General features: G+C 33.4%; 1 protein-coding gene across 1 annotated transcript in view; it reads left to right on the forward strand.

Moving 5' to 3' along the window:
* DPP10 (dipeptidyl peptidase like 10) overlaps positions 1-22,559 on the forward strand; it is a gene marked incomplete at both ends in the record, with an annotated part of 611,721 nt that overhangs the window by 322,825 nt on the left and 266,337 nt on the right. The window contains one exon of the mRNA XM_081260615.1: positions 13,397-13,471. Coding sequence (XP_081116741.1) covers positions 13,397-13,471 — 75 coding nt within the window. The remainder of the gene's footprint in view (positions 1-13,396; positions 13,472-22,559) is intronic.

Consider the following 22,559-nt stretch of genomic DNA (forward strand, 5'->3'; position numbering starts at 1 on the left):
AAGAGTTGTGAATAAATGTCTATAATGAATTCATTCAACTACCTATTTCCTGAAAGTTCATCTGCACCATAAATCCCAGAAATTTAACTCTTAAATGTTGCCGCAGTTTTCCAGATGAACTAAAGTTAATAATTATCACTTTAAAAAAGGGTACAGAGTATGTTCTTCTATCCTGAGGGTTAATCTAGTCACTATCTGAATACTTTAAAACATGCAGAATAGAGATTGATCGTATCATTTATATATTTCATACAAAGATCAATGCTATTAAGGAACATTTCTGAGAAAGTAGAAAATATGAGAAATGACTTTTGGATTTGGGCCATTAAAATGAAAATTAATAAATGCCAACTGAATTTAGCTTGACTCATCAGCATGGGTGAAAGTCCATCATGTTGGCAACTGTGACAGTGAGATGAGGAAAGAGAACCCTGTTCTTGATACCAAGCTGGAGATTTGGGTTCAAGATGTTGAGTCTGAAGGTATCTACAGATACTTTCTCATTGTCATTCAACTGGATTGGACTTTATTTTTATATAGTCTCTAATTCTTTCCCCAACTATGAAGAAATTGCTGTGTCAGAGGAAAGTAAATATAAAATTACACTTTTCCATTATCATTGTTCTTTTTTTGACAGAAATTAGTCAGTTTTGATCTTTAGTTTTTAACTATATATTAGTAAATGAGCAGAATGCTAACAATTTATTATTGCAAATCTTGAGCATGTGGAGTGATATTCCACCTGTTATCATACTCAAGAAATATTAATGTTCAAAGCTAAAAATCTGAGTGTTGTTATTCCCTGATTTTCAAATAAATTGCATATTCTGTATATTCTTCTTAACTGTTATAGCCTTAATTTTTGTTTTTTTATATGTTCTAATTTTATGTTGAGTTAAAATACAAGGTAAATGAGGACAAAAAGTGTTAGAAAAAATGTCACATAATTAATATAAAAACCTCCAAATCAATTGGAAAATGAACAAAAGGTATTCATGGACTTTTCACAAAAGAAACATGTTGATAAAACAAATTAAAAGATGGGTCAACATAATTTATAAGGAAAATATTAATCAAAAGGGATAATTTTCTTCACCCCCCCATATTGGCAAAGCTTAGCTCTGATATTATCCAGTATTACAAAGAATGTAGAATAATGGAGCTTCTTAGACACTAATGGGAGAAGAGTTTGTGTTTGTCATTGGTTGAAATAGAACTTTTATGTCCCCTAAAACCCACCATACTCTCCTTACATTCATACCATAAGATGACAATTGCACTTTGGGAAACAACAGAGAGGTTTAATTCAGTCACAATTGCACACAGCTGCTGATGTCCTCAGCTGTGCTTCACAGCTACCAATGTTCCTTTGTGAGATAAAGGACCTTTATCTCACAAATGAGATGGATATCATCACCCTGAGTACAAGTATGAAGACACAAATGGTGTGAACATACAACCAGAGATATGAAAAATTGAGTTCTATATGTGTAATATGAGTTGTAATACATTCTGCTGTCATATATAACAAATTAGAACAAAACATAAATCAATTAATTAATTTTTTAAAAAGCACAATTTAGTGAAAACACAACTTTTAAACTAATTTGACTATTCAAATTATTTTTATACCTTTGGGTCTCAGGTGAATATCTAAAGCAATTTACTTTGCCACAGGTTTGTTTATATGACGTACAATTTAGTCTTAATTAGTTATGAACCCTTCCCCCCTTCCTTCCTTCCTTCCTTCCTTCCTTCCTTCCTTCCTTCCTTCCTTCCTTCCTTCCTTCCCCCCTTCCTTCCTTCCTTCCTTCCTTCCTTCCTTCCTTCCTTCCTTCCTTCCTTTTTTCCTCCCTCCCTCCCTCCTCCTCACCCCTCTTTTTTCTTAAGGTTTCTCCTTCTCACCCCTCGTTTTCCCCTAAGGATATGGAACCTAGGGCCACACATGGGCTTAGGAAAGTCCTGTACCACTGATCTACATCCCGGACTTTTTTCTTTTTTATTTCAAGACAGGGTCTTACTAACTTGCTGAGGCTGAGATCACAGGAATGTGTCACCACATCCTGTGGTTATAAACTTTTAAAGGAGATATCAGGAAGTCCTTGATCATCTAATACCTACCTTATACCTCAATATTATTACTGGTTCCTATGTATTAGCATTTAGTTGTCGTTTACTTGTTTTCATAACTATAGGATATTCTTTTTTATGTTTATGAATATGTGATTTATCATTCTTAGATAGCAGTTTATCTTTGTCTTATTTCATATTCAAATTTAAGAGATAATCCTGTATTTTTTATTTGCTGAATCTTTCATGAATTATTGTGTTGGGAGAGAAAGTTAAGGTTAATCCAATATGAGACAATAAATGGAAAAGAGAAAATACATATCAATTATGGTATTCTTAAGGAATATATAAGACTATATCAAACCTGGCTATGTAAGTTTCCTGTTTATTTATCAAATGGTTTTATCTTGTTCTTTGAAAATATTACTGGTAATGAATTATTTTATACCAATATTAAATGAGTCTTTGAACCATAAGAAAAATTGATGAGCTGCCAAGAAGTTTTATTCTTTAAAATATTTCTTTTTTCTGTTTTTGCCACAGTTAAAACAATTCAGCTGACTGAACACTTTTTATTTTTTGTAAGGTCAATATTAGTTGTCCTATTTTTTCCATTTTTTTAAAACTATGTGGATTGAAAATGTCTTGGTAGCTATCATTTTGTCCATACTAAAAAAAAAATCTTATTACAACTGAAATGCTTGAAATGTACATATTATACTTTAAAATATAAACCATATTATTTATGAAATCATACTCTCTAAAATATGCTTGATAGGATATTATAACTAGAATGAATAGAGGTAATTTACTGCTGTTGGACCACTGTAGCCTATCATCTTATTTTATAAACATCATGTCAGGCACATTGCATAAGATCATGGTGAAAAAATTGATTTAAATATTGTATAGTCTTGTTTTTTTTTTTTTTTTTTTTTTGGTTGTTGTTGATGGTATTTCCAGAGGGACTTGGGACAGACTGCAGGGAACTTTGTCATTGAGCTACATCCTCAGCCCATTTTATTTTGAGATAGGGTCTTGCTAATTTGCCCAGACTGGCTTGGCACTTGTAGTTCTCCTGCCTCAGATACCCAACTTGCTAGGATTACAGGTGTGCACCATCATGCCTGGCCAGGCTATTGTATTGGTTTTTAAGACTTCTATAACTTTCATTTTCTTTGTAAATATAACTATACTTAGATATAGCAGCACCATTTAAGAGAAAACTCTATTTGAAATATGTTAAACATTAAGAGAATTTGAAGATTATTTAGACCAACACAAACTGAACTTCAAAGAAATAATCTGCATAAATATGCAAGTTATAACATTTTTTTCAGTCACAGATTTTCTAATTTATTGACATTTCAGGTGGAGAAATATTGGCATATTTCTCTTCAAAGTCACCGTGTCTGCTCTTTTTATTTTTTTTTCAAAACAGTTAACAGCATTCAGCAAACATTAATTTCTCTATATATTAAAATAAAAATTGCTTGAAATGTTTTAGTGAGTGTATGACATATGATCTAAATCAATAGAGTATTATTTTGATTGCTCACATTACTGAGCAATGTGATCTGTATGAGGCACTCCACATGTGACAGGTCCTAATTCAATACTCTGAAAATACTGAGTTGTACCATGGCATTTTCTTGTATTGGTTTTTTATAAAATATTCCAGTATCAATAAAATACATAGTGCTGAGAGAGAGAGAGAGAGAGAGAGAGAGAGAGAGAGAGAGAGAGATCTATTATGTGTACATAACATTGATGCTGTGGATATCTCAGAGAAATATAATTTTAGCATTATCCTAAGAAATTGGGTAGCAAAGAAAAGAGAATAAAAACATACACAATAAAAGAGTTGATTTTAAAATTTCCTGCACATAAACACATTCACACCTGTAGAAAACAAATCATGGCTTTGTTGAGAGCTGTAAGATTAAAATAAAACAAAACAAACAAAAAGAAAAAAATATATCTCTGTGCTTCTTTCCTGTTACTTGAAGCCAGGCAGCGAAAAGCCCATGTTTGGCATCATATAATGGATTGCAATTTGATTATTTCATTTTCCAACTTTCACTCACTTTCATTTTTATGTCTTAACTGCCTAGTACCATTTCTTCTTCTTCTCACTTGCTTAAAATTGACTGGCTTTCTGAAACCATCCCTTCCTTATATTTGAGTCAGGAAATGAGATTGTTGTTGACTGTTGTGAAAAACATCCTCATAATATGTACTTAATTACTTATTTGAAAAATTAAGATTTAACTTTTCTAGAATAACATTTCTAAACATTCTTGTTAAATTATTTAAAAAGTAGTTATGAAATATGGTAGTGAAAGAAATTCCATCCCAAATAATTTAAAGTGAGTGTGTGCATGTGTGTGCTTTGAAGGAGTCTGGTGGGATGGAGGTTGAGGGAGCAGAAGGAAAAGGCCACAGGATTCATGAAGACTTCATCCTTGTTTTCATCATTCTGTGTTACAAATATATGCTTCTATTATTTCAGGGCTAAAGGATAATTCAACTGAAGCCCTTAGACCATGTTTTTTCTTACATATGAATAAAGATATCTAGACCTATATTTTATCCCTAGCTTGTTCCAAAATTCTAGAACTATACCATGGTTCCTCTGCTTTTGTCATATTTTCAGTTTTAGGGCAACTAAGTCCTTCTTACCAACTGTGTTATTTTAGTCCCATTCCTTATTCTCGGCTAGCTCACTTGGTTCACAGCCTCAAGTCATAGAAATGCATATTTTATATTTTCTGGCACTTCTGACATTTAAGTTTGTGTTTAATGATTTCTTGTCATGGTCTTTAATATCTGACATATTGGAACACCATCATTATCCTATTTCTACCTCTAGTTATAATGTTTCTGACAAAAGTGAATCATTGCAATGAAGCCTCTTAATAGGGACATTACTGTGGCAATAAAAGATGTAAATTGCAGTTCCAAACAACCTAGAAGAGCCATCACGAAACAGTGATCAATCGTTAGATGAACTGCACATATAATTATATACATGTGAGGTCAGATGAATCACTGAGCTAAGAAGCACAAGGAGGACCTAAAGGAGGAGAATTAGAATGATATGTGAGAGAAATACCATTTGAATAAGACTAGGGGAGGGGTGAAGGAGTGAGGAGAACCAGCATACAGGAGAAATAACACATGTATCATAAGGGGATACAAGTGATAGCAAATAACATTAACAATAACCACAGTGTTGCCAGTTCACCCTGGTAGAGCTCATGGGCACGTGGGTTAAGAAGTGATGCCCTTTTCTCTTTTATTTTTATTGAATTTTTACATTCCAAATGAGAGGAAACATGTAATATTTATCTGAGAAAAGCTTATTCTGCTCAATATGATGCTCTCCAATTCTCTTCATTTTTTTTTTTTTGCAGATAGTGTGATCTCATTCTTCTTTATTGAAAAATCCTCCATTGTGTATATATACATATGATTTCTCCATTGATGGGATTAGGCTGATTCCATTGGTTCTTCTAAATGGTGCACTGATAATCATGGGTATGCAGGAATCTTGTTGATAATCTGGCATTGATTCCTTACACATACTCAGGAGTGGTATTGCTGGATCATATGGTGGGTTCTATTTTTAGTGTATTTGAGGGCCCTTCATACTTTTTTCCATAGTGGTTGTACTAATGTATATTCCTACAAACTTCATGTAAGTTTTCCTTTTCCCCTTGAAACTTCACAAGCATTCATTATTTTTGTTTCCTTGATTTTTGGTTTTTGATTTTTTTTTTTTTACAATAGCCATACTGATTAGAGTGAGATACAATCTCAAAGTAGTTTTCATTTGCATTTCCCTGGTGGTTAAAGATGTTGAATGCTCTTCATGTGTTTTTTGGTCTTTTGTCCTTCTTTCAAGAAATGCCTATTCAGCTTATTTGCCTGCTTAATGAATGGATGATTTGCTTTTTTGTTGTTGTTGCTAAATTTTTTCAGTTATTTATATATTCTGGATATTAGTCTTCTTCACAAGAATAGATGACAAAGATTTTCTCCCGTACAATAGTCTGTCCCTTAACTCTGAATTATTTCCTTTGCTGGAGAAAGAAAAGAGGCTTTTTAATTTGATGTTATACCACTTGTCAATTCTTGCTATTATTTCCTAAGGTATCAGAGTTCTATTCAAGAAATTGTTGGGGTTATGCTCAGCAGTAGAGCACTCAACTAGCACGTGTGAGATGCTGCATTCAATCCTGAGCATCACATAAGAATAAGTAAATAAAATAATGGTGCTGTGTCCATCTGCAACTAAAAAAAATATTTTAAAAAGATATTGTTGCTTATACCAATATCTTGAAGTATTTCCCCTATGTTTGCCTCTAGTAGTTTCAGCATTTCATGTCTTATGTTAAGGTCTTTGACCCATTTCAAGGTGATTTTTGTACAGTCTGAGAGAGGGAGCTTCAGTTCCTCACAGGTAGATGTCCGGTTTTTCTAGCAACATTTTTTTGAAGAGGCTGTCTCTAACTTCTTTTTGACATCTTTGTCAAAATCAGAAGGTAGATGTGTGAGTTTATTCCTGCATCCTCTATTCTATCCCATTGGTCTCCCTTTAATGTGTCCTCTCCTCTTTGTGATCCAGTCTCTTTCTTAACTTCCCAAACTGCTTGCCTTACTTGTCAGGAGAGTCTCCTCCCTGATATCAGGACCTCAGGATACCACCAGACCCAATGCATTTTTCACCCAGTTCCCAATGTAGTAGTTCTAAATTGACATCCAATTATTCCTGCTTCATTGGCTTTACATTTCACCATCTTTGGAACCAGCCATCAGTTCTGCTACATTCATGTTGATAATAGTATTTAAAATAATTAATATAAATTCTGATCTATGACATCATCCCCTGCCTTCCCAGGTAAAATTTTAAACTATTTATGTTTTCTGAAGATTATTTTTATAATGTAATCTATAGTTTAATTTGACTGGAAAAATAATGAATCATGAGGTTTTCACTTACATTGCCACTGAATGTATGAAAGGTCTAGAGTCTGTTCTTAAAACCTTCCTTTCCCCTCTGTCCTGAGTTCTTTACCCTGAGCACTTTATTCTTACTCTGAAGGCCCATTCCCATTTGAACATTAGATTTTGGATTTCTACTCTGTCTTGGACTACAGAGATCCATGGCACTTATCTTAGTCTGCTTAATATGTGATGGAAAATATCCAGTGGACTTTGTTTCCCAATTTTATAGCATCTTGAGTGGCTACAGTGGTGTTTGTAAGTTTGTTGTACAGTGAAAGTTCAATAAGTGATTTTTGGTAGAATTCCATGATACACAAAAACCAGACACCAGAAAATGCGCCCAAGTTATCTAAAAGCATGAGAATGTTTTTCAACTTGATCAAATATCTCTCATTCTTTTAGTCTAGCAAATGGGGTTTATAGTTGTTTATCCCCCCCCCATTGTTTATCCTGCCTCACCTGGCTTTAAATGGGTGATCCAACCTGACAGGGTTCATGCATTTTAATTCCCTCTGATCTCAAATATGCATGGTAGGCATTGTTGGTATATAAGGACAGTGAACACACATAGAAACTATTTCTACACCCTTCTAATTCAATGCTAATTAAGCTGTTAAAATAGGTTGGTGATGCAATAGTATTATTGGCAATAACAAACTTCCCCAATCACTAATTTTAAACCATATCAAGTTAAAACTGAACCAGAATTATATTAAGGTCTGCAATAGTCCAACATTGACCAAGAGGTCTTTTGCAGCTGCTGGAAAGAATTAGTCTCCCAGATGCAAGAGATGATAGCATTAATGGTTTATATTAAAAAGTATTTTCCTGAGATTTCTGATGCCCCTTCACTAGGCTGCTAGAGTGTGTCCCTTAGAGCATTACCAGTGAAGTCTCTTTGCAGCACCAGTGAGTGACCTGAACATAGTTCTCCAAATTCAGAGAAGTTTCAGCAGCTTGGGTCCCTGAAAAGACATTTGGAATGCTTCCCAGTTTGTGTGCTGCATAAGCTGGAGGGAGTATAGTGATAATTAATAAAGTGCCAGACTGGATAATTGTAGGATCTGTAAAAGATACTAAAATGCTGTTACCAGAGGCACAGACGCACCTGTGAAAGCGTGAAGTTAATTTGTGTGAAGAACATCACATGAGGGTGGATGGGGACAAGGGAGGTGAAATATCCTTTAAATAATTCAGACTTCAGAGAAGAAAGTGCTCTACAAAAAAAAAAAAAAAAAAAAAGAAAAGAAAAGAAAGAAAGAAAGGAAAGAAACAAATTGCTGTTGAGATAATGCAAAGCTTATAAAAGGAAGTCTTCCTATAGTCTCTTGTTATATCTTGTTATATTTGCTTTTCTGTGACCTTGAGAAAAAATTAACAAGTATGACATTGGAGTTTTCAATATCCACAGAACAGAAGTAATAAAATTGTACTTAGCGATTTTTAAATGATACTATCCCCTTAGTCAACTCTTAAAGAACAATACTCCTCCTGCTACTGTAATATCAGGAGAGATGGACTTGTGTCTTCAATGTTAACCGGCATTCCCTATAGACTAATTTTCATCTATTTTTTTATTGGTTCTTTTTAGTTATACATGACACTATAATACACTTTGATATGATTATACAAGCATGTAATACATCTTATTCTAATTAAGATCCCATTCTTGTAGATGTACCCAATGGTGAGATTCACTGTGGTGTATTAATATATGTATATAGAAAAGTTATGTAAGATTCATTCCACTGTGTTTCCTTTTACCTTCCCCTCTGTGTTCCCTTAATTCCCCTTTGTCTAATCTACTGAATATCTATTCTTCCCCCTTTCCCTTTTATTGTGGGTTAGCATCCGTATATCAGCAAAAACATTCAACCTCTGGTTTTGCGGGGGATGTTTTATTTCACTTAGCACGATAGTCTCCAGATCCATTCATTTACTGGAAAATGTCATAAAATTTAAATATATAAGCAGTTAATGAGAGGGATGGAGGGGTGAAAGAGAGAGAGAGAGTGATAGAGAAGGAAATGAGGATACCTATCTCACCCTATTACCCCAAGCCCAGTTCTTAGCAAGTTGCAGGTCACGTAATAAACATTTAATACATGGTAGCTACTAATGTTCTTGTATTCTTCTTTTTTGTTGAAATGGATATTTTTAAAGATGCAAAATAATTTTTGTGATTAATTATTCCCTGTGATCAATTAGACTTATTCTAAAATGACTCAGGTAGAGATTGCACAAATTGTATAGGTAGGCAAAACTTCTGAATCTTAGCATTTTTATTCTGTGAGGTGTCCCTGACCACTGGGTTTTCTTTGCATAGCTGGTTCAGGGATTATAAACTATGTCATTCTAACAGCAATTCCCTGATAATATTAAGTAACAATCACAGGAGGCTATTGTTTTGGACAAGCCTCCTGTACTTGACTCCAGCAAAACAGACTAACAAATCAAAATGGTGTCATTCTTGCCAAAGTTCCAAGTAACCAGGAAAATTGAGAGAGCCAAATCTGGCAAACAAGCCAGGTCAATTGGCACAATAATGAAGTTCTGTCTTTGTCCTTACACACAAAAAGGCAACATAAAATAAACTAATGTTATCTAATCACTTAATTTTCTATTGTTCTTTCTCTTTATGCCTGCTCAATAAGGAAAATAACTTTGAAATGACCAAATCGGATTTATTTTTTGTTGTTGATATTTGTTTCTGCATTTTAAAATTCATTCTCTATTTTACGAAATCAACCTCTCCTGCTCACCATATGGAAATCTTATTCTACATTATGGAATACAGTGTGAAGTGTTACGCAATCCTAGAACTGAGAATGAGGTCAATTAATATTTTAAATTAAATTGTAGTAATTTTGTTCTTTGAGAACACCAAATGGATGTCCTGAAATCTAATATAATTCTGACCCTAATTACCTGAATCCACAGATTAAAAGGCTTAAACCCACAAAACGCACCAACTTCAGAAGCCAGCTGCAAATTCTAGACCCTGAGGTTACTCACCCTCTGTCTCAATTGACTCTAAATTGGGGAACTCCCACTACAACTCTTGTGGTTGGATAATTCTTCACAGTGGTTCACAGGGTTCAGGAAATAACTGTGATTATGATCACTAGTTTATTATAAAGGATGCAAATAAATAACCATTTGAAAAGGTACACAGGATAATGTCCAGAGGGATCCTGAGCCAGGATGTACCTCATTGTAATCAATATTACCCTCCTAGGGGCTGGGGATGTGGCTCAAGCGGTAGCGCGCTCGCCTGGCATGCGTGCGGCCCGGGTTCGATCCTCAGCACCACATACCAACAAAGATGTTGTGTCCGCCGAGAACTAAAAAATAAATATTAAAAATTCTCTCTCTCTCTCTCTCCCCCCTCTCTCACTCTCTCTTTAAAAAAAAAAAAAAATATTACCCTCCTAGTAAATTGATATGTTCCAGGAAGCTCCTTCAAACCTCAGCATAGTGTTTGTTTGTTTGTTTTAAATCAAGTTGTAATTATTAGGCATAACTGGTCTTTAAATCACTGGCTACAAGGACACGGGGAGGGTCTGAGAGTTCTCCCACTGTAAGCATAAAGTTGATGCGACCTGGTGACCAGCCCCATCATGAAAATATAAGGTAGTTCCACCAATTGTGAAGAGTTCTCCCACATCTTGTTATCATAACCTCATGTATGGTTGAAAAAACTTTGCTCTGAATAATGAAGACTTTTTATAAATCAGTATATTCCAAGTATTTTTAGATTTTATGCCAGGAAGCAGGGACAAGTACGAAAGACACTTTTTATTATACTAACAAGTTGTGTAAATATTAGTCTGAGTTTCTTATCCTACCTATTGCATTTTGGAGTCCCTAAGTTAGAAACAAAACAAAACAAAAAATACAAAACCAGAAACCCTGAATTTACCCCTTTCTGTTTTTGATAGACAGTAGCCTTGTGGAAACTATCCTGAAATAAGGTGTACCGAATTTTATATATATATTTATAGTTATAGATATATAGTTATAATATATATTATATATTATATATAATATATGTTTATATATAGTTAGAGACAGATGGATAGAGATATATTATATATTTACATCCATAGCTATATATTTGCAAATACATGCAAACTATCATTCATTTAAAATACACTTTTAATTTTTGTTTGTATTTTGTAGACTTTTGTTGATCTATCAACTCAATTTTCTTGCCTTCTCTAGATACACCTGGCATAAATGCCTCTGTTTAAAAAAAATCAAGACCTTCAATATATTTCTCTTTCACTGTATATTTTAAGTTCCTTCTGTCACCAGGTATGTTCTATTATTAAATTGTAGGCTGAAAACCAGTCAGGTACAGTGTGTGTAGTTGTTGTTGTCTGACATCAAACACAATCAGATACATATTTCTGTTTTAATATGTTTTATCCTGGGAGTTTTCTTTAAAGAGAGTCTGTCTTTAGTGTGTCTTCTTTAAATATAAATAGTCAACTAGTTAGAACAAAAAAGTACAGGCTCAGATATTATGACACAGATGTAAATATATCCTTTTTCTTTTGATTAACCCAATATGGAAGTATAAAATCATTTTGCTTATTTAACAATTTCAATGGTTTCAATATGCCACATTGAAGAGAATAAAAATAAATACATAGATGCTATGAATGAGGGGAACTAACCCAGTCTGTTGCATAGGAGCTAGCACAGGAAGAACAGAAAGTTCTTTACTAAATCCTGAGAGCAATGGGGATATTTATTTGACATGCCTGAAAGCAGGGAAGTGGCTGAAAAACTTTTGCTAAGAGAAGGTATTGGATTGAAAGAAAGAGAGAGAGAGAGAGAGAGAGAGAGAGAGAGAGAGAAAGCCAATGTCTTAAACAAGATACAGAAACAGTTGAGTTTTGCCTGAGTTTTGTTTTAAAAGTAGGTAGATGATACATTTTCCTGAGTGAAAAAGTAAATTTCTGAGTGACAGCTCTTTAGGTCTGGGTAGGAAGACGAGGAACATTCAAGGGCCAGATATGTGTTCATACTCCTCTTGAAGGTCATCTCCTTTAGCTTAAAGGTCAATTCTTCAGGCGAGCCTTGTCTATTCTCCCAGATTCATATACTCTGGCAACGCTCCAGATTTCTTCCTTGAATCATGCATCTAAAGGTGTAACTCAGTAATTATTCGTGTAATTACTTCCCAATATCTGTCTCGGACTCCATGAAAACTGAGATAGTTTCTCTCTCATTCACTGGGGCATCCCCAGTACCCAGCCTGGTCTAGTCTCTAAAAGATGATCAATAATTAGTTCTTGAATGATTGAGTAGATGAAGGTATGAAATAGTATAGTAATGATTTCTCAAATTTACTAATTAATTAAAATAATAGTACCATCCCTGCTGTTAGATACAAATCCAGTACTTTTTTTAAAAAAAATGATATTCTAGATTTTTTTTCAAGCATGCATGGATTGCTGTGTTGAGCCTGTTAACTTATCTAAGCATTAGATTTTTCATTTGTAAAATGGGAATAATTATGGTGGTGACAGACAAAGACTGCCAAAATCCCAACTCTCTCTTCCTGCCACCATGTGTTCTAAGCATATTCTCCATCTCTTCCTGGGCTCCAAGAAAAGCTGTATGGAGAGCTGTATGGAGTGTGGTGGTGGTGGTGGTGGTGGTGGTGTGTGTATTTGTGTGTGTTTGTTTGGCTTTATTTCAATAAGAGAGAATTATGCATGAAACAATTTTAAGCAATCAGATGTTTCAGTCCAACTCCTCAGTATTCTTGATCTTATTTTGTCTTGTATATAAAGTTACAGAACCTTCTAGACATAGACAAAAAAACCTATCTATAAATAGAAGAAAGTAGTTAAAAAAATGGCAAACTTTAGACCTAAGATCCTAGATGACTCTTAGAACATTATATGTAACTCTTTAAAGAACAAAAAGAAAAATCATTTCTTCCTAGGTTATATGTATGTATATCATATGATTAAAAGTAATAAGATTGGAACAAAAGTAATTTTAGTGAATCTTTACTAAATTTTCTTACTTATAAAAATGTTAGACTACTCTTTAAGCTTAGCAAATGGAAAGATATATTGACAAATGCTTTTCTGTAAATGAATATGTTCTCATCAATGGTTTGCATTCATCTATATAATCATACATAAATTAATACACATTTATGTACATAATAAGACTAATAATACCCATCTTAATAGTATTATGAGTTGAGATAATTTTGATATATATCCACATGCATGTTAATTTCTCTGTAATTCAATTTTTAAAGATAATTGTTCCTTTTGTTTTTTTCCAGGTAACCTTCAAAGCATCAAGGCATTCAGTTTCACCAGATTTAAAATACGTACTTCTGGCATATGATGTCAAACAGGTAAAAGAATTATGTTTGACAACATTTTTCTTTGCCATACATTTAGGTGACCATTCACATTTATGTGTAGCCATCTACTCTCCTAGACAAAATTTGGCATATCCAATAATTGCAGGTGGATATTGATGGCCCCTTTGCAAAAGATATAGTTGTAGATAATGCCCTTTCTTTAACACCTGGTTAGCAATTAACCGGACTGAGCTTTCGGGTACCTGTACTGAATGTGTTAGAGTTTGGCAAATCCAACAAATTAGGGCTTTTGAAATGTTAGAGTTAAGCCTTGCTGTATGTAATAGAGTTTTTCACATCTGTATAGATAGGGACTTTCTTACTAATTCTGTCCGGAGCTGTAGTGTGTACATTGGAAACAGACTAGTGGAAATATTGTTTTAGATTGTGGTCACTGAATTGTTTGGTGGTATTTGCTTGTAAGCTTTGTGGATGTAGAACATTCTGCAAGTGAGCTAAGCCAAGAAATTAATTCTAAACAAATAAAATGGTCTAATTGCAATTAGTGTTTCATTATTCCATGTCAGCTCTAGAGCACAATTAGAGCAGTATGTATGGTTGTTGAGTATTTTGTACGTAGATATAATTCTCACAGTTAAAAAGCAAAGTGAATGTTGGAAACACAATTCAGCAGATTAGTTTCTATAAAGAATAAATGATTGGAAATCATTCAAGAAAGTTTTATGAGCTTAATTAAGATGGACAATAAAAATTTATGGACTTAGGCAGGCAGCCTCATATAATGCTTTGAGAGCCTTTGAATACATGAAATTTCACAGCATGAAAGACCTGCTATTTGATGGTTTTATTCCTTTGGAATATACAGTTGCTATATATTTTATAGGAGTTTATATTTTTTATTTATAATAATTAATTTGTGCTGAAAAAGATGAGGGATTGTAATCAAAGGCCTTTTTACCTATTATATATCATGTCCTTTTTTGTAACTTCTGTTCTATGTTATCTTTAATTGCAGATATTGCAAATCATATGATATAAAGCTATTAAAATATACTAAATAGTTTCAAAAATAACATTGTCTGAAATTTTTAAATTTAAAATAACTGCCATATTGAACTGAGAGTGAACTCTAATAATCAAGACTAGATCTAGCTGCTAGATAGAAACATAGATCAATGAAAAACAATATGGAATTCAGAAACAGATCCTCATAAATGTGTCTAAGTGATTTTTGGCAAAGGTGCAAAAGCAATTCAGTAGATGAAAGATGGTCTTGCCAACAAAAGGATGTGGGAATAATTGAATATATATAAGGTGAAAAAAACAAAAACAAAAAGACGTTGACCTCAGCCTTGCACCTTACACAAACTCAAAATAAATCATGAGTTGAAATTTTAAATGTAAATCTATCGGGGCTGGTGCTATGGCTCAGTGGTAGAGTGCTTGCCTAACATGTATGAGGCACTGGGTTCAATCGTCAGCACCACATAAAAATAAAATAAAGATATTGTGTCCACCTAAAACTAAAAATTAAATATTTTTAAAAAGTAAATGTAAATCTATCAAATCCTTAGGAAAGGAAACATAGGAAAAAAGACTCGGGTGTAAGGCTAAGGAAGTAGTTGAATCATACAGCAAAAGCATAGTTGATCAAAGGAAAAACAATTTCTCTGTGAAAGACCTCTCTGTGAGGATGAAAATAAAAGCTACCCTCTAGGAGAAAATATTTGCATTTCACATATTTGACAAAGGACTAATGTTCATATATAAAGCATTCTCACAATTGAACACTTAAAAGCAAGAACAAAACAGCTCTGCAATCAGAAAGTGGACCCAGACATAAAAAGACATTTCACTGGAGAGGCTACACAGATGGCAAATAAGCACATGAAAATATTTCAGTGTCATTAGCATTGAGTGAAAGCAAGTTAAAATCACAAAATAATATCCTTACATAACTATTATAATGGCCAAAATTTTAAAAATATAGTAATAGCACTACATGATGGAAAGCATGCAGAGAGGCTGGATCGCTCCAACATTGCTGCTGTGAATACATAATGTGATACCAGGGTTCTGAATTTTTTTAGAAGTTTCTTTAAACAACAAACATGTAACTACCATACAACACAGCAGATTCACTCCAGAGCATTTATCTGAAAAAAAAAATGAAATCTATGTTTACACTGAAACCTCTACTCCAATATTTATAGATTATTTTTGTCAATAGCCAAAACTTAAAATAATCAAGATGTTCTTCAATGGGTGGGATGGTTAAATAAACCAGTGGAGTCACAGAATAGCATTCAGCTCAGAGATTAAAAAAAAAAAAAAAATAGAAGGTTTTTATTTTTTTAATTGTAGTTGGACACAATACCTTTATTTTATTTATTTATTTTTATGTGGTGCTGAGGATCAAACCCAGTGCCTTGCCTATTCTAGGCAAGGCCTCTACCACTGAGCCACAACCCCAGCCCACAAAGAAGCTTTTGATATAACTGCAAAGACCTGGATGAATCTCTAGGATTAAACTGAGTTGAAAAACAAACTTCCCAAATCTGATGAAGTATATAATTCCACTTATGTAACACTTCTTGAAATGGAAAATTTACACATGAAGAACAGATTAATAGTTTTAAGAGATGTGGGAGTGACTTTTTATATTAAGGAGCAGCATGAGCTGGAGATAGATACATTTTATCTTGACTGTAGAAATGTCACCATCCTATTTGTAATCTTACAGTTTAGTTGTACAAGTTGTTATTGAGGAAAGCTGGGTCAAGGATACATTGCATGTCTCAGTTTTATTTCTTACAATTGTCTGTAAATCTGCAATAATTCAAAATAAAAACTTCTAATTTATAGAAACTATAAGTGAAGAAAATCTCCTAAATTGAAACTTAAAACTTATTTTTTTTTAAAAAAGAGACTCAAACCAGTCATACAAAACCCAGTCACCCAAACACATCCATTAAAACCAATTGTTTTGATGCATTATTTTTATTTCTTCCCAAGTATAAAAGTAAAGAAGCAGGAATTATCATTTACTAAGCATTATCTTAGGCAGAGGCTATTATCCTGATTTCAGAAAGGAGTAAAGCTAGGCCCAGAAAAGCTGGAAAGTGCAGGATCAGAAGGATTTAGAAACTGATCCAGGCTCCTTCCATAAGGGAAGAATAGCTGCAGGCTAGTGAAGTGGCTTGTACTGATTCATTCTTTATCTTTTTTCTAAGGCACATGGGCCCAAACAGAAAAACCCAGTGTTTGGATTTCAGTAACTTTCTTGTTGTTGAACGTTAGTGCCTCAACTTTAGCTGTTTCAATATTGTCCGTGATTTAAAAATATTTTAAGAATAACTATTTTTCCTTTAATTTCATATTTCTATGGAATGCATTTCCAGAAATGCACTTCTGAATAAATATATCATGATTTTTATTACACTAAAATTCACATGCTACAAAATGAATTAAACTGTGTAATTCGTGTAATAAGTGCCGAGCATGTACTCTACCATCAAGGTACACCCCCAAGCTCCCAAAACATCTCAATCCTGCTTAAAGAATATCCTGAACCCTGCTATTATTCCCATTCTCTACTACTCTACAGGGATAACTGGTAATATGATATGTCTAGATATGAATTTATATATTTTAGAAACTTCATATAAATAAAATCAGCACAAGTAGCCTTTAATCTGCCTTCTTTTACTTAATACCCAATTTCACCTATTTTGTAGCATGTGTCAGTATTTTATTAGTTTTTGTAATTAAATAATATCTAATTCTATGTATGAACCCTTATTTGTTTATACACTAATGGGCAAATTTGGATGTTTCACACATATTACGAATAGTGAGTCTATGAAAATGTGTGTACTTTAGTATGCTCTATGTGTATCTCTTTTCAAATATGGGGGTTTAAAGAGAAGTAAAATTTCTGGGTCATATAATTCTATTTAATTTTTCGAGGAAACACCAAAATATTTTCTAAAGCGTTTGTGCCATTTTGCATTTGACCAGAAATATCTATGAATTCAAATTTCTGTTTGTCCTCAGCAAAGTTGTGATTTTCTACTCTTCTTAACATATCTATCCTAGTGGTGTGTGGATCCATGTCTCCTTTGGTTTTTGAATTGTACCTCCCTGGTGGCCAATGATGCTTGGCATATGTTCACGTTCTTCTTCACTTTGCTTTTAAAGTTCTTTTTTGGGTAATATCTATTCAAGTCTTTTGTTCATTTTTTTTTTGTTTTGGTCTTTTTGTTGTTTATTTTAAGATGTTTTCATATTGTGGTTAGTAATTTTATCAGATATATGATTTCCAAATATTTTCTCACATTTGAGAGATAGTCTTCCTTTTCACATAAAAAGTCTTTTTATGCAAAAATTTCTTGAAGTTTGAAGGCATCTGATCAATTCCTTTTTTCTCTGTTCTACATGCTTTTGGTATCATCTCTAAAAATTCAGTGCAAAATTTAAGGTCATAAGGTTTGATCATTATGATTTCTTCTAAGACTTTTATTTTTTCTGTTTAGTTTGTTGATATATTTTGAGTTAGTTTTTGTATATTGTGTGAAATCAGGATAATAGCCTCTGCCTAAGATAATGCTTAGTAAATGATAATTCCTGTTTTGTTACTTTTATAGAGAGTAGGATATAACACATTTTAAGGCTCACCTTATATATTTAAAATGTGTTCAATGAAACATTTGCAAAATTTATCCATACTTTTCAAGAGTTGAATGTTTAGATTGTCCATGTTCCCTACTATAGAACATGCCATTTCATATATCATAATTTGTATCACCTACTGGTGATCACACTATAAAATACATACAGGAATAGTACACTTTTGTGCTAGATTAGTCCTCTCGTTGCTTCTTTCCTTTTCATTACCCTTCTTCTTCTTTGGCATATGTTTCAAAATGTTATCATCAAAGATGAAGCAAGAATTTGTTGAACACTCAGATTGTGCCACTAACACAAGAAGTGTGTTTTATCACTTTATTTTATTTTTTTTTTAAAGAGAGAGAGAGGAGAGAGAGAGAGAGAGAATTTTTTAATATATTTTTTTTTAGTTCTTGGCGGACACAACATCTTTGTTTGTATGTGGTGCTGAGGATCGAACCCGGGCCGCACGCATACCAGACGAGCGCGCTACCACTTGAGCCACATCCCCAGCCCCTGTTTTATCACTTTAAACACCCCAAAGTCCCTGATTCATGGAGATTGGCACCATATTTTAGAAAGTTCGAAGAATTAGAGATGTTATGCAATATGCTTAGGAGTCCATTTCAGAGTAAGAACTTAGTCCCATTCTTCTATCTCCAAAGTCCCCAGTCTTTTCATTACCCTACTATTTTGAGAAAGGTTCTTAATGTCTTTATGTATTTAATCTATACTTTTAAATAATTATTTTCCATTAACTTGAAATCATATCAACTAGATTCTAATTTATTAATTGGAAGATAGCAGAAACTTTTATTATACGTATTATGTTTAACATTCAGGTGCCATTTATTATACTGGTCTAAGCTTAGTGATTATATATTTTATTTTAATATCTAGACTTTTGAAATTGTTTCTTAAAGATTACTATCTAAACTATTGCCTTTTAATGACAAAAATTTAAAATCTTTTGTAAACATAAATAAAATATTTCAAAATATGATTAAATGTTGATATGATAAAATCCGGGAATAAGAATATCTGTGGTTAAGAAACATCATATATCTGGGCATGGTGATGCATACCTCCAGCCTCAGCAACTTACTGATATCCTATCTTAAAATTAAAATTAAAAAAAAGAGCTGGAGACATAGTTCAGTGGTAATGCCCCTGGATTCAAAACACAGACCCAAAAACTAAACAAATAAATAAAAATAGAAGTTTTTTTTTTTAAAAAAAGAATTATCATTCAGTGTTTGACAGTCCCAACATCAGACTGAATGGTTTTTCTGTTATTCTGAATCATGTCTATTGTTTGAATTTAACCATTAAATCTATTTCTCATCATATATCATCCAATTATATTTGGAATTATGGTTGATTCAATTTATTTAATAGTTAAATTTTTAAATCATCCTTGAAAAGTTAACACAAATACTATATATTTTATGGAGAAATGTAAGAAATATATTTTTTAAAGAACAACACAAAGTAAAAACAATAGTTTTTAAATCTCTTTTAATTAATTCTTATTTACGATTTTCTTATTGCCTGGATTTAAAATACATGTTAAGTAGACTAGATAACTGTTTTACACTGTCAACTTCTTCCTTATTATGTCTTATGTTTACAGCAGAAACTTTAATCAAATTTACTATCGCTTCAGCATAATTAGAATTGCCCTTTATGCATAATAGTACATAAATCTGCATGAGAATGAGCTCTTTCTGAATGCAAAAGTAGTAGCTGAAAGATTCATTTAATTCTTATGTGACAGAGGAAACATCAGTTTTACCTGGGCTACATGTGCTGTGTTGACCTCTGAACTCCAAACTTAATGCTCTGCAGAACAGTATTGTCAACTCTCTAGGAAAGGATGTTTTCATTTTAGTTTAGGTCCCTAGTACTCTGTAGGTCTGTGGGCAAAATTCTTTTTATAATAAATACCTATTTTATCTGAGAAGTAATCACTGTAAAATGAATCCTGCATGCACTACTGCTTGAAAAAGTAACTCTTCTCTAGTGAATTATCTAATTAAATTCTCTGTCTTAATACTTCAGTGCTTTACAATTACAGAGACGTATTTAAGAAGTCTGTGGGAGTGCATGGTCTGGTCCTGGGATTGTCTAGGCTGTTAAGCTTCATACACTTGGGTACATTAATATTTCAAATAATCCTATTAATGATAAATTCAGGAAAAGTACAGTCTAGGTAAGTGACCATATTCTAATATATGTGACTTCTAGTTCATCCTGCAATTTTTCTGCCTTCTCATACCCATCAAATGTATGATTTTTCCTGACATAGATATTGTTCCTAAAGTTTCTACCCACTTAACTTCTTTTTAACAATAAAGATGATAAGGAATGGCAAAGAATTATCTATTGAAATATATTTTAAACTAATTCAGCCACACGATTGAAACAGCATTTTAAAAAAATAATATATGGATATAGGGAATGTAAAAGTTATTTTTTGCAATTAGGGATTTACATTCTTAAAACAAGTATCTACATATATAAATGTATCAAGCTAGTAGATTTTTCTTTAACTTAATAAATCCCTGAAAGTATTTATTGAATTAAATCTTTGACATTCATTTTTATTACTGTCAGATAAATATCTAAGGAAATGAAATTACCTATTTCCTTATAGTTCGTTGGATGGCAAAATTTTGCATGTGCTCTACACAAAATTTTAATAGACTTAATATGGAGAAAGTAGTTAGTCCACATAGAGTTGGGAATTATTAGAATAAATAAGAGTTAGCAGAATTCTCCATTATAAGTCTTCACAAAGATTTAATAAAAAAAACTATGTTACTAGTCATTAATAAAAGAAAATATATTCATTGCAACCCAAGATAGTTTCCTTACACAGTTCTCTTTTCCATGGATGAGTTTGTAAGAGAGTACAAAAAGATATACCTTGGTAAATACTACATTAGCAAAACACAGTCATTTTAACTATAAACATATTACTCTGAATAACTAATGCTGCATACTGCCAGATTTAATGGTGTAAAACTGTATTTTAAGTGTGATCATGGATTCTGTGCATCAGAGATGCTGGAGAGGCTCGGATGTGCAGTCCCCAATGGGGTCATTTAGGCGACTGATGCCAGTTGTGGAAGCTGCAGTCATCTGCTGGCTAGGCTGAGATTGAGGATGGACTTCAAAGAAGTTCAGTCACAGGGCTGGAAGTTTCCTGTGACTATTGTCTAGGAGCCTCCGTTATTCCTGTGTGAACCTTTCTACTGTGCTAGTTGGGTATCCTCATTGCATGGTATGTGGCTTACTTCAAAGGAGAATCTGTAATGCCTTGTTTGACCTAGCCTTAAAACTCATAAACCATCACTTCCTTTAGGGTCTACTTGTCATATAGGAACACCTGTGATTCCACGTGGGGATAGAGTGTGCTAGGGCAGGAAAATCAAGTGATGGGACTCATTGATGGCTTCTTTTGCATCATTATCCTGAGATGAAATAATTAAATTGCACCTAGGCTTTGGATAGTACATCATGACATTATTGTGAAGTTATATTTAGATTATGTGGTGACTGCCAGTGAAATTTGGTGGTCTTTTTTTTTTATTGGTTGTTCAAAACATTACAAAGCTCTTGACATATCATATTTCATACATTAGATTCAAGTGGGTTATGAACTCCCATTTTTACCCCAAATACAGATTGCAGAATCACATCGGTTACACATCCACATTTTTACATAATGCCATATTAGTAACTGTTGTATTCTGCTACCTTTCCTATCCTCTACTATCCCCCTCTCCCCTCCCCTCCCATCTTCTCTCTCTACCCCATCTACTGTAATTCATTTCTCTCCTTGTTTATTTTCCCATTCCCCTCACAACCTCTTATATGTAATTTTGTATAACAATGAGGATCTCCCTCCATTTCCATGCAATTTCCCTTTTCTCTCCCTTTCCCTCCCACCTCATGTCTCTGTTCAATGTTAATCTTTTCTTCCTGCTCTTCCTCCCTGCTTTGTTCTTAGTTGCTCTCATTATATCAAAGAAGACATTTGGTATTTGTTTTTTAGGGATTGGCTAGCTTCACTAAGCATAATCTGTTCTAGTGCCATCCATTTCCCTGCAAATTCCATGATTTTGTCATTTTAGTGCTGCATAATACTCCATGGTGTATAAATGCCACATTTTTTAAATCCATTCATCTATTGAAGGGCATCTGGGTTGGTTCCACAGTCTAGCAATTGTGAATTGTGCTGCTATGAACATCGATGTGGCAGTATCCCTGTAGTATGATCTTTTAAGATCTTCAGGGAATAGTCCGAGAAGGGCAATAGCTGGGTCAAATGGTGGTTCCATTCCCAGCTTTCCCAGGAATCTTCATACTGCTTTCCAAATTGGCCGCACCAGTTTGCAGTCCCACCAACAATGTACAAGTCTACCCTTTTCCCCACATCCTCACC

The sequence above is a fragment of the Spermophilus citellus genome, assembly GCF_964194105.1.
Source record: "Spermophilus citellus genome assembly, chromosome: 11".
Taxonomy (NCBI): domain Eukaryota; kingdom Metazoa; phylum Chordata; class Mammalia; order Rodentia; family Sciuridae; genus Spermophilus; species Spermophilus citellus.